Below are 14,143 nucleotides of genomic sequence, written 5' to 3' on the forward strand. Positions count from 1 at the left end.
AAGAGCAACAGCAAAATAGTTCACCCCACTACTCGGCGCCATGAAAAGGAAAAACCGAAAACTTGAACTAGAATGGAGGATCAATAAAGACTGCAGAAAGAAATTCAAACTTAACAACATACTGTTCATACAAAAAGGAAATACAAAAAGCGAAAAGGAAATACTACGACAAGAGAATCCTCAGAGTACCAAACATCCAAAAAGAACTCTTTAAAATCATAAATGAAATAAAAACCCACTCAGCTGCAACAACGCTCCAATACCATCGAAGAAAGTATGCAATGACCTTGCAGACCATTTCAAAAACAAAATCATGACCATCCAACAGACCATACAAAACAGACCATGCAACCACAATATTGAAGATACCCACCACTATGAGGAAAGCCGGAACAAACTCCAAAGCTTGCCGTATATGTCAGTGGAGACATTCGCCAAACTGGTAAATCAAAGCAACAAATCAGGTTTCCCTGCGGATCCCTGCCCCCCTGACATTTACAGATCAATCCTCTCACAAGGAACACCCATGGAATACTACCGGAAAGTCCTTAACCAATTAATCACAACAGGGAAAGTGCCACAAGCCTTCAAATCAGCATACATCAAGCCGCTCCTCAAGGATACAGTAGGAAACGTAGAGGACCTCTCCAATTACAGACCCATCTCCAACATCCTGTACCCAGCTAAACTCCTGGAAACACACATATATAGAACCCAAGAATTCATAGAAGAGAACCACATATTAAACCAGGCACACGTAGGCTTTAGACCAATGAGAGGAACGGAAATAGCACTTCTCTCAATCTGGGATGTTGATAATTATGTGTTATTTATATAGCGCCTTAATCCAACGCGCTTTACAAAGCATATATATACATACAATATCACCCAACCGAAATTGGTACTCATTTATCCACCTCCGAAGGATGAAAGCCTGAGTTGGCCTTGCCGGGATCCGAACCTGCACCCCACAGATCAGGCGCAGATCGCAGCAGCGAGCGCTCAACCCGACAATAGCACTGCTTTGATACGTCTAGACCTCTCTGCAAAATTCGACACAGTTAACCACGACAGCCTCATGAGACTGGAAGAATTTGGAATCACTGACAACGCCTTACTATGGATCAAATCCTTCCTAACAAACAGAACAGAAACGATATGGATGAAACCTTTCAAATCAAACCCAAGAGAATCGTCATGCGGAATCCCACAAGGATCATCCTTCTCCCCACTATTATTCAACATCTACTTGTCTCAACTAATCAAAATCATTGAAAGACACAGCCTCACCTGTTACAACTATGCTGACACACAAATAGTCTATAAAATACAAGACTCAACATTAGAGAACTGCCTTCATGAAATATACAACTGGATGAACTCAAACTACCTCAAACTTAACCCAGGCAAAACAGAAATAATGTCCTTCACATAAAATGGAGACAACAACCACTACATTCCCTGGCCAACAGAACTTGGTGAAACCCCAGCCCCATCGTCGATTGTAAAAAACCTGGGAGTCCTGATGGACAACAAACCTACTCTAGATCCACAAGTAAATGCCCTAATCAAGAAATGCTTCTTTCTTCTTCGAGCGGTAAAAAGGATCCTACTATTCTTGTCATTCACTAACAAAACAATTACCATCATCGCTCTCGTCATGTCCATGTTAGACTATGTCAAAAGCTTCTATCTAGGCATGCCTGAACGACTACTAAAAAAACTCCAATGCCTACAAAATGCTGCGGCCAGACTGCTCCTTAAACTAGCTCAAAGAGAACACATTACACCAGCGCTGAAAATGCTACACTGGCTACCCATCAATCAGCGAATCAAGGGGCAATACACAGCTGAAACAATGCTGAGAGAGGAAACCTATCACCTATTCCCTAAGCCATCGACCCTCAAATGAAGTTAGGGATATACCAATCTACAACATATCAACTTACCAATTGAAAGATAGACAACCTAAAATCATACCAAAGAACGACTACAGATCGATCGGGATGGAAGGGTACGGATGACCTATCAATAACACTTTGGCCCACAGTGTAATCAGAGGCAGCAATTGACCGCCGATAGTAAATAGATATGAAGGGAGCAGGTGAATGTAAATACATCACCATTATCAGAGTGGGGGATAATGCTCGCCAAACTGGGTGTACTAAGCTCAATAACATAACTTGGAACCAGCCACGCCATTGCCCTAGAAACTAGACAGTCAGGAAAGAAAAGAGAAGACCATACCTACCCCGTATGATAACCGGATACATAGAACAAGAATAACAAGGATTAAGAGACATATAACCCACTAACCCAAAGCTAAAATTTCTGCATACTTAACTCACACAAAAACCCACACAACCACTTCTCGCACAGCAAACCACACACATTTCACCACACAGCAACAACAATCAACACATAAATCGCAACAAAAGCATACGAGGACTGGCATCAATCTGATATTCAAACCCAAGCTCATCGCACGGTGAAAACTGAACTGAAAGTACCAACAGGACACCACCTTCTCACTTTCCTACGCCCTCTTCACCCACTAACCCACCCCCACCTCCTTGTTTCCAGATCCACTTGAGCACCTGGGGACCAATTCCGTTGGTGACGGTGCGCTATATAAAAACCTTTAACATTAACATGTATTCCCAACTACTACTACTACCTCTGCCACTACTACCACTATCTCTGCTACTCCTACTCTATCTCTACTACTCCTGCTCTCCACTCTAACACACAAACAATCCACAGCCCCGGTCTCTTCAATAGCCTCCATACTCCTTGTGCTCTGGGAGGTCCTCCTCTACCTCGTGCCCTCATCCAACTAACCCACAAAAACGCATTCACACCCTTTCCTAAATACCCCTCCCCTCCCAGGATCGGCCAACTTACCTTACCAATCACTTACCTTCCTTGACAGGGTGTGATGGGGAGGGGTTTCATGAGGCTTCATAGCGGCTAGTAAGCCCTGCCCCCCTTCCTGCTGCATTGTTAGTATGGAGCCTGGGCAGTGCCTACCCGTTCCCCAAAGGAAACCCAAAACTGTTGGCTTTTTCCTCTGCTTGTTTAGTGTCTGTGGCCGGCAAATGAAAAAAGGGAAACTGAAGTCATATGACTCATGCGGTTCTGTACAAATGCATTGTGTACATAGATAGAGCCGGAGTGGCCGTGACAAATGATTCGGACCAATTAACAAAAGATGCAGAATTTGTGGAGCAATACGTTGTTTTTATGCTAACTTCCACATCACTCTTACTTTCAGAACCCTCTTCTCTGAGAGAGGCTTTGCCCAGCAACCTAGATGGCACCCATCCTCTGAACCTTTTAAACAATGGTACATTTCACCTGACAGTCGTTTCTCCTGTTTTGATCAGTACCATGGTACCATTGTGTTCTGTGTCAATCAATGGGTTTGCATCATCCTGAAGTTACTATATGGGGGTGATCACACGCTAGTTATGTTATGTTATGTTATATAAACTTGATAAAGCGCACGTACACCCAAAGGCATCTTGGCGCTAGTTACAGAAGGGGAATACAATCAGAAAACGGCCAACAACCACAATAAGCAGACCTAGAACAAAGTGGTTTTCAGCAGCCGGCGAAAGGTAAGATGGTCTTCAGTTGCACGAAGAGCAGTAGGCAGCTTATTCCAGGCTGTAGCAGCCGCGACTGAAAAGGCACGGCCTCCCATACGTGACAACTGATAGCAAGGAACAATGAGAAGACACGCAGACTGAGAGCGCAGCAAACGGGAAGGAGTATAATGAACAAATTTAGCTTGGAGATACTCAGCACCCACGCCATAAAAGGCACGGTGCACCAGACAGAGCGATTTGAACAAGATTCGGCTGGCCACAGGAAGCCAGTGAAGTTTCTTGAGCAGAGGAGAAATGTGGGATCCAAAAGGAGGACGAAATATAGAACGAACGGCAGCATTTTGCAGTAGTTGAAGCCTTTGGATGAGATAGCGAGGCTGGACCAAATAAAGAGAGTTGCAATAGCCGAGAGTGCTGAGGACCAAAGCTGCCACTACCGGACCCTGGCATTCAGCAGGGACAAAAGACAGGACTTTCCGCAGAATGCGGAGTTTAAAGTGCCCAGCACTACACACGCTAGCCACTTGGTTGTCAAGGGACAAAGAGGCAGAGATCTTGACGCCAAAGTTGCGGACCGATTGAACCGGAAAAGAGGAAGAGGGCCGAGGCTCGGTGGCCAGAATTGCAGGGTCCAAAAAAGAAGGGGGGACGAAGTACCCACGACCAGGACCTCGACCTTACTGCCATTCAGTTTTAGCCAATTGGTCATCATCCAATGCCCCAGATCCTCCAAACAGTTCCTGAGTCGTGCAGCAGTCTCAGCTTGAGTAAGATCCAGGCGGACAAGAATCTGAGCATCGTCCGCATAAGAGTAGTAACGGAAACCATGTGAGTGAATAAGAAGCAGAAGAAATCTGATATAGATATTAAAAAGAATAGGAGAAAGTGCAGAGCCCTGTGGAACGCCACAAAGAAGTGTAACCAACTTAGATCGGAAAGGGGGAAGAGAAATACACTACATGTACAAGTACACTAGCATGTACCCGTACCTGTAGGTAGTACTGTAAATTGAAGCAGAAACAGTATTGTGTAAGATGATCTTGCTCAATTCTAACACAAAGGTTTTGGCAGCCCATTCGAGTGCTTCCAACCCTTCCTGATGGGGGATAGAGATGTAGAGACTCTATACATCAAAGGAAACTAGTATACAGTCCGGTGGTAATGTGCCTACCTCCTTCATATTTTAGGAAATCAGATGTATCTCGGAGGTATGTAGATGTACTCTGTACAACCGGTTGCACAGCTTTGTCCATGTAGATGGCCTGAAAGTCATAACTACTGCCTGTGCCCGCTACTATTGGTCTCAGTGGTGGATTTCTGAAATCTTTATGTATTTTAGGCAGACTGTAGAACACAGGGGTAATCAGGAAGTTGGTTAGGAAGGCTTTGGTCTTTTGGTTAATCCATTAATTGTGGAGAGCTTTATCAAGTGTCTCTTTGAGCAGTGCTGTGATCATAGATGTGGGATACTAATCTTGTAAGATATGTCTGCATTTGGGGATAGTCATCATACAGTACTGTTTTGAAATGAATTTTTTCGTAATATTTACCATGACACCATAGATCACAGATTATGACATGTCCAGGACGGGCTAATTTTGAGTGTGCTATGCACAACAGGCACGACATTTCTGTCGAATGATGAGAATGTGAACATGATCAATGAGCATTCATACAACTGGATATCCATCTACTGATTGAAATTGGGTTTATTGCTACCGTCCCATTGAGCTGCAGACAGCTTCTGTTTACTCGCGCCCTTACTTGCCGCCTGCATTCTGCGTTGGTGCACATACTCTAAACATTAGGAGTAGCAGCCAGACATTTCCTATTTATGGGCATCTTTGACACAACTTCCTCACTATAAATATTCACTGGCGACTGAACAATTGTTAATCTTATATATGGGATGTAGTTCCCCATTGAGTCTCTCCTAATATGTGAACTCCCTGCACTTAGAATGACATTCTAAGATAGCATGCATGCTGCCAGCCGTCTTACTTTAACGGCTGGCCATTGCTGTTTACATTGTGATGCCATCACGCTGTGATGTGATGACGTCATACACCTCGTTGTAAGTAAAAGCATATGTGAACGTGGTTTCCAAGAAGAGGGATAAGAACACTGTGGTGCTATATGTAAGTCAGACATAGATCCTTGGGACTGCTATATCTGTATTCTTTCACCTGTCCTTCGCTATTTGAGGTAATGTGTTGAACTGGTTAGCAGCCCCATTAAGGCAGCCCTTGCATTTATCTAATGTGGTCACAGCCTCGAGCTTACACATACAACGCGTTATGAATATTGAAAGGGATTCTACACTACCCTCAGTCTTGTGCGCAGTCTTCTAAATTGATGACCAACTACTGAACATACCCGTGCTAGATTTCAGCCTGTACATATCCCGAAATAATTTAGAGGTAAGATCCCCTTTTGGCCTTATGGATGCAGGAAAATATTTGTCACATGTGTCTATTGAGCCATGATATAGGCCCCTGATCCTAATCATGTCATACCATGTACACTCCTCTTCCCAGATTGCTAGATACCACAGTGACCACTCACCTTCATGAGGTTTCCTCCTCTGAGAAATCTGCATTCGTCATGTTTTGACTTATTTCAGAATCCAGGTGAATAATGCTTATTGATCATGGGAGAATATATAGATTAGATAATTGGAAATGAGATTTTGACATGTTGAAATCCAGTTGATTATAATTTATTGTATTTACCTTGTAGAACATGAAGATTGAAATGTACTGGAATCATGAAATAAGTTTGCTCCTGAAGAAGGGGGAATCCTGAAACACATAGAGCTCTGTTTGACATAAACTTGATTTATATAAATATTTCTTTGAACAAATGCAAGTGTTGTCTTGGTTTTATATCTATAGACTTTATCACATTTGGACTGTATTGCAGTATAGTGGTGTGCAGGGGACGCGAGGGTCCTTAGTTTGGGTCTCTCTCCCTTATTCTCTGGCAAAGGAAACCAGCACATTCTCTGTGCTCATTTAATTTATTTTGGGCAGAGGCAAAGCTAGGATTGTCTAACAGGTGGGGCCTGAAGCTAATGTAGTTGGGCCCAATGCAGGAACATAGACATCTGTAAATACCCCGCAGAACTGCTGAGTGGGCAATTACAGATTTTCGGTGGGCCTTGCCCACCCAGGCACTACCTTGTCAACGCCTCTGATTCCGGGTACAAAGACCAACAAAACATCATCACATACCACAATAGAATACAAATACATCTGAAAAATACATCCAAATTCATACCCATTTACATCACATTAAATATGATTTATTTTTATTTGTATTGGTGTTTTGCAGTTTACAATGAAACTTTTAGAGCAGTTAACTGTAAAATACTTCAAACAATATGACTTAAAACAATTCAATTATAAAATGCTAAAAGCCAGGAACACTATCCAAGATGCAGATAGAGTATCTTAAAATACGTTCTAGATGAAATGGGAGGAGAACGCCAGGTTCTTGAGCCCACCGTGGTTGGACAATCATATCACTTCCCCCTGCTGAGATCCAAGCCTTGGGGATCTAGGGTACGCGCCACCCACATGTCAGGTCGCATGCAAGCAGTCAACCCAAAACAATTACCAACCTGGAACCCTGCCCTTTGGAAAATATTAAAACAGTGGGCACATAGTGGAATCAGGAAAGCCCATGTTTTGTTTCTGTAGCCTTTTATGCTGCGCTAAGGAATACAGGCAGCCTATGCAGGTCAATCTGGGGCGCGAGGTTCAGTAATGCCCCTAGTGTTCACTCGGTGTCCCACAGTTACTCCTATGCAAAACCGGGGCCAGCCATGCCCCCCTCAGACCTCGATATCATTTTATGTTCTGCTGATTTATACCGCCTACTGTTACCACCCAGGGGCAGTCACCAGGCGTTCTCATGGGAATGCCAGGAGCCAATGGGTCCTGCCCTCGTTCCATCTGTTTTCATGGGGCCTGAAGCCAAGACTTGCTATGTTCCCTTCCCACGTTGCCACGTTGTGGTTAGCACACAAGCGCCCATCCAAGCCCGCTGCTTAGCCTATCTGCTATTGCATTGCCACAACACTCGTCCACCATACCGGCAAATTTTAATTTTATTTAAAAAAAATAACACTCATGCCATTCGCTGGCAAACCATGTGGGTACAGGAGCATATGATGGCAATGCCTGGCATGTACCATGGCATATTACAATCCCAAGCAAATGATGTGGCTTCCTCGCTATAGAGTGCCAAGACCTGGCAAATAGTGTGAGTACCTGGGCTTCTGATGGCAGTATCTGGCAAATGATTGGTGTGAGCTTCTGGGGATATGAGGTCAATAACTGGGAAGGCTCTATGTTCATTCATCCCCGGACTTTATTTCGTAGCGTTTTTGCCGAACTTCTTGTGCCGAAAAAACGAATAGAATTTCTTTTGTTTTTTTTAGGGGGTTACCCCTCCAGATAACCCGCTCCCCTTAATTTATTATCTATCCTCAAACCACCCCTACTTCTTATATACCCATACCAACCCCCCCAAAATTTTCGGCAAATAACTGCGTCCCCCTGTTAACTGTCTCTGTTTACAAAGGGAAAACCTATTGCTTTGCCAATGCTTGTTGATTTTGGTAATCCCTGCACGTGGCGTAATCCCTGCACGTGCCGCACTCTCTGTGCTCTGCGTCCCCCTATTAACTGTCCCTGAGTTGCCCTTTCTTCCTCTTGACCAGTTTTAATCATATCTCATTGAAGACAGCGTGAATATTGCCAGGCGCTAGACCTCATTCCTTCTTCCTTTCTTGCTCATCAGCCTCCTTCAGCATTTCCCAACCTTTGCCCTTTCCTTTATATTGAGCCAACACTTCTAGAGCTTCGTCCAGTGCCTTATCGGCCTCCTTTTGCAGTCCCCAACCTTTGCCCTTTCCCTTATAATGAGCGGCCACTTTTAGAGCTTTGTCCAGGGCCTCGTGTTGGATGATCACTGTTATTATTCCGTGCTCTTTCATCTTCTTTCTCATGCTTTTGTCTGGCTCACAGGTGCTCTTTGCGGTGTGGGTTCCATCTTGATTGGGTGTCATGTGGAGTTTGGAAGGCAGCACCCCTGTAGGGACACAAACCCACCAGATGTCCTTTCCGCCAGGAATAAAATAATCTACTTCCAGGCTCAGGGTCTTAGCGTTGGATGTTGATGTCATTGTCCTAATCTCCCAAGGATTCACTGTGGGGACACCTGAAAATTAAAAGCGGAAGTCAGTTCACATAGAAAGATGGCATCAAGGTGCATGACGGGTATGCAAGAACATGGGAATAAACGGTACAGTATGATGGGGAAATAGGGTGGCAGAGAGAGCACAGAAGCAGTGGGGAAGAAGGGATGGGCAACAAGAGGGACAAGACCGGCACAACATTTTTCTTCCTGTACACTTTTCTTTTAACATTTGGAGATATACATGTAATGCAGCTTGTTCTAAAGCCACTGAATGGTCTTTTTTGCATTTAGTGAATTCTCCCCCAAAAATGTAATCTTTTTCACACTTTGCATCACTGTTGACACAGAGAGAAAAGTGTGTTTTTCTCAGTGAAGGATACCCTAGAGTGCTGAACATTCATCTGGGAGCTCACTAGTACCATGCCATTGCAGCCATCTAATTTAAATTCAGGAAAAATGTAATACATGTTTGAGGCTCCAAGGTAAAGACAAACAAGGACAGTGACTGCCTCCTGCACACCCTGCATTCTATATCTAGCCTGTGAAGGCGGACAGCAGTGTGAAAAAGAGATAAAGACAAACAAGGACAGTGGCTGCCTCAGTCCTACTCCACATGCTGCGTTCCACCTCCAGTCCCTGAAGGTGGACAGCAGTGTAAGAGTGGGGGAACGAGGAAAAGACATTCATGGACAGTGACTGCCTCTATCCTCTTCTACATGGTGCATTCTGTCTCTAGCCCCTGAAGGTGGACAGCAGTGTAACAGAGGGAGAAAGAGCTAAAGACATACAGGGACAATGGCTGCCTCCACCCTACTCCACATGCTGTGCTCTGTCCCCAGCCCCTGAAGGCAGACAGCAGTGTGAGAAAGAGGTAAAGACATCGGGGGGGGGGGAGGGGGTGACTGCCTCCATCCGCCTCCACATGCTGCTTCTATTGCCAGGCCCTGATAGTGGACAGCAGTGTAAGAGGGGGAGAAAGAGCTAAAGACATACAGGGACAGTGACTGCCTCCATCCTCCGCCACATGCTGTGTTTAATCTCGAGTCCCTGAAGGTGGACAGCAGTGTAACAGAGGGAGAAAGAGCTAAAGACATACAGGGGCAGTGACCATGCTACTCCACATGCTGTGCTCTGTCTCCAATCCCTGAAGGTGGACAGAAGTGTAACAGAGGGAGAAAGAGCTAAAGACATACAGGGGCAGTGACTGCCTCCATGCTACTCCACATGCTGTGCTCTGTCTCCAATCCCTGAAGGTGGACAGAAGTGTAACAAAGGGAGAAAGAGCTAAAGACATACAGGGACAGTGATTGCCTCCATGCTACTCCACATGCTGTGCTCTGTCTCCAGTCCCTGAAGGTGGACAGTAGTGTAACAGAAGGAGAAAGAGGTAAGGACATCCAGGAGGTTGGGGGGTGAGACTGCCTCCATCCAGGATGAGAACCAGGCAGTGGAATACGAGGCAGCAACCAGAATGGTAGCGCCAATTTTCAATTTTACCAACCACATTTTGACTGATGGCGAAACTAGCGTTCTCAGCAAAGGGTTACATTTTGTTTTGAGCACACCTGACAGACTGAGGTAGAGTTGAGAAATGTTTTCCAAATTCTCACACTAAAATCCTTCTTTAGGGATCCTTCACAAGAAAAGCCTAGAGAAGAGAATTTAACAGGTCTAAAACCGCCCTCCACTTTTTTTCCCATCTGCAGCTGTGATAAGTTCAGAAATCATCACGTTTGAGAATACAATCCTCTGTGAAACGGAAAAATGTATGCTCTTTAAAAATCATTATCGTCACAATTGTACCAAAACAGAAAAAGCTGCTTTAAAGAATCTATATTCCCACCCGGACTGTAACATAAAACCTGCCGATAATGGTGGTGGGATTGATTTATGGTCCCGGGAAGCATATAACACAGAAGTATTGAAAGATCTAAACAACTCCTCTTTCTATACCAAATTGGACATAAATCCCAGACAAAGGTTAAAAGAAGAAATTGAGATCGGGCCACCAGGGGGCACATGGATGAACTCATCTACTGTGTGAGCTGCGTACACCGCGGCCCTACAAGTGACCTGAGCCCCCACTTGTAGACACCCCCCCCTCCCAGGAAAACATAGCAGGATTTCTGTGGGAACGTGCCCCCTCCAGAGGGCGAAAGTCTGATGAGAATCGGTGAAGTTTTCATGTATAAACTCGATGTGAAGGACCGCTCCCCTCCTCCGGCCAGAGATGGTGCTTCGCAGTGAAAGAGAAAGTAGAAATGAACCCAGGAGCGTGAAGGAGGCCGCTGCGCGATTCAGGGCGTGGGGGACAAAGGAATCACCGATTTCCCCTGGTGAAACAGGCGGAGTGAGGCGGTTCCCCGTGAGGCATATGGGCGTGGAGGCCCACGATAAGTGCTCCGTGAACCAAGAGGGGCAGCGGAGGTGAGTGCGGCCAGACTGTTGCGTACTGAACTAGCATGAGAAGTGCAACGTTGAGGTCCCCCGATCATCTGGGACCCCTGCAGAGAAACCCCCTGCCCACTTCCCACACCGTCCCAAGTGCCGTAATACTAGGGACACCTTAATGCGAGAACCGCCCACAAGGGTGCAGTGAACAGATCCTTCCTGTGAATCATAAAACAGCCCGTATTATAAGTGCCTCGGATTCTCAGACGCCACGCAACGAACTGGCTGCTCGACGTGACGCACCCACAAAGCCTGGTTGCTCCCGTATGTGCGGCCCACTGAATGCGATTGGCGGGCGTAGCACCACCGAAACTACTCTACGCTCTCAATCCGCTCCCAACAACAGATTGGACAGCTGGTGCCCGTTTAGCAGTGCAGCTCCAAACACGTGCTAACAAACAGAGGTAAAGCTGACAATACAAGGATTCTGAGAAGACAAAACAGCTCGCCCCCAGGTGTCCCATCATAGAACTTTGGTGATACATAAATCCTGGCTGGCAAACCATCAGAGGTGTACCCACCAGTTCCCCACACCCAGTGGGAACACAGTGCGCTACGTCAAACAGCACACATGTACTGATACCCCCCATATGATATTCCTAGTGGGAGTCGGGCACAGCAAAAGTGGAATGGAGGAGGTCCATGATACTGAAAATTGAAAGGGACTATAAAGAGAAGAGAAGGGCCCAACCACCGGTGATTTATTTGTGTATAAAAGTGCATCTGATATTGCGAGGCGCTCCGGGAACCATCCTGAGGCCATCTGAATCGGATACGGATAAGGCCTATCTTTGGTAGGTGGCCTGTGATAACTTATAAAGTGGTGATTGACGCCAAGGAATTTATAAATCACCCCAGGGGGAGATTAGTGACAGCACCAGCGGAGAGCTCAACCCGGCTGAGGTGGTGAAACTGTACTTTCCTCAGATACTGTAGACCCCCCCACCCTATCGGTATAAAGAGAGAGCACACAAAGTCCGGAACGGTGTAACCAGATACAGGACTCCAAACATCCCAGAGGGAAACACAGACTTTATGCCCCACAGTGAACACAACGGAACGCACCATATGGAAAACTGTTAGAAAGTCTCTAAATGTCACCACCAATTTTACTATGCCTATATGAGCGCAAAGCAAATGTTAGCAACTTTCGCCTATGCCCCAGCACCTCTCTACATTACTAATCCCTATATGGCAACATGGAAATAACAAGAATGGACTCAGCCGCCACGAAAGGAAACATTGCAGCTCTTTTGAGTGAAATCAAGAATATGGGGGCCAACATGGGCGGGAAGATAGACAAAATTACACAGCGCCTAGACAACATTGAGGAAAGGCTTGACGGAGTGGAAAACAACTAAACATTGATAGACACTCTCGAGGCACAGTTTGAACACAGGATAGCCGACTTGGAGCAGCGGCAGGAGGACTTCAAGCTCAAAATGGATGACTTGGAAAACCAGGAAAGACGGAATAAGCTACGCTTTTTTGGGATCCCGGAACAAGAAGGAGAAACGGAGGGTGACCTCAGGAAAACGCTCCCTGACATCATTAAGCTCCTGGTCGCTGATGATGCGATTGATGAACCCAAAACCGAACGGATTAACAGAGCCGTAGGTCCGTCTGGGGGTCCGAGATCAGTCCTTGCCCGTTTTCTCTGTTACAAGGACAAGACCAGGGTGCTCAAAAAGGCAAGGAGCGGTGGGGCGATTACTCTTGGAGGCACACAGATAACGATTTATCAGGATTTATCCTCTTTGATGTTGTCTCTCAGGCGGATGTGTGGCCCGCTCACGAGATGGCTGAAAGAATGAGACATTTGATACAGATGGGGTTATCCTTTCTCTCTCGCCTTTGAATACGAAGTTACGAAGACACGGCTGAGATCGGAGAAAGAAATGAAAGCATGTACTTCCGAGCTAACTGAACCGCAGGGAGAGGGAGGAGACCGAGAAGAACTGAGACAAGACGGAAGGAGATGGCGCATCCAATGCTCCAGGAGAAAGCGGGTGAAAGGCTTGATAAAATACCAGAGAGGCAATGTCTCTCCAGAGGGGGACAATTAAGCCTGGTCAGACCCAGTCTCCTTAAGATTCTCCTATTGCAAAAAGTGAGGTTTGACCAACCAATAAGCCCAGTAAATGTTGTTTTGTTATGAGAAAGAAGTGTGGGTTGGAAGGGTGGCAATGGGGCCTCATTTGACATTGTGGTTTTTCTATAAAAGGGGCCGTGAAGTAACGGTCTCCACTGGCGGTCCGATGAAGGGCCGGTATTTTTCACGATCGGACGCCATCAACTGGGAAATGGGATGGTGGGTGAGGAGGGCGGTCGGGGCAGGGGGTGAAAAAGGGTAAAGGGTCAGAGCTACATCCTTAATGGTTAAAAAAGTGAGACATGGTGTGATGCATAATGAGCGGACGACATGCTGGTTGTGGTTGAAAGGCTTTCATACACCAATGCTATACAATGGCGAAGATTTCTGATTCAAGGGGGAGGGACTCCCTTAGGGTGGGAATGCTTAATGTCAAGGGTCTCAACTCACGAACTAAGAGATCCTTAGTATCCAGAGAATTTCGTAGGGCAGAGATTGACGTTCTCCTTTTGCAGGAGACTAAATATGTGAGAGGGGAAGAACGACAAATCCTTGGGAAGCGTATGGGAACAGAGTTCTAGGGTTCCGGGACACTGAGGAGAGGGGCAGTGGGGATACTCATTAGGAAGGGAATAGAGTTTAAGGTTGCCAAGACATGGTCAGATGTGGAAGGTCGGTCTCTGTTGGTGACGAGATCCATTGGAAGGCAAATGTAACAACCACTACAATATACTCCCCTGACTCAGGGCAAGTTCGGTTTCTTGCTAAAACGATTTCCAAAATA

The 14,143-nt window shown here is 45.8% G+C and overlaps 1 protein-coding gene across 1 annotated transcript in view; it reads right to left on the reverse strand.

Annotated features, from left to right (window-relative positions):
* Positions 1–7,071: 7,071 nt before the first annotated feature.
* Positions 7,072–14,143, reverse strand: part of LOC138498709 (uncharacterized) — a 57,208-nt gene continuing 50,136 nt past the window's right edge. Inside the window, exon 2 of the mRNA XM_069622354.1 lies at positions 7,072–8,837. Within this exon, the coding sequence (XP_069478455.1) occupies positions 8,389–8,837 (449 nt within the window). The 3' untranslated portion in view covers positions 7,072–8,388. The remainder of the gene's footprint in view (positions 8,838–14,143) is intronic.

Source organism: Ambystoma mexicanum, chromosome 5q (assembly GCF_040938575.1).
Source record: "Ambystoma mexicanum isolate Mex_15411 chromosome 5q, UKY_AmexF1_1, whole genome shotgun sequence".
Classification (NCBI taxonomy): domain Eukaryota; kingdom Metazoa; phylum Chordata; class Amphibia; order Caudata; family Ambystomatidae; genus Ambystoma; species Ambystoma mexicanum.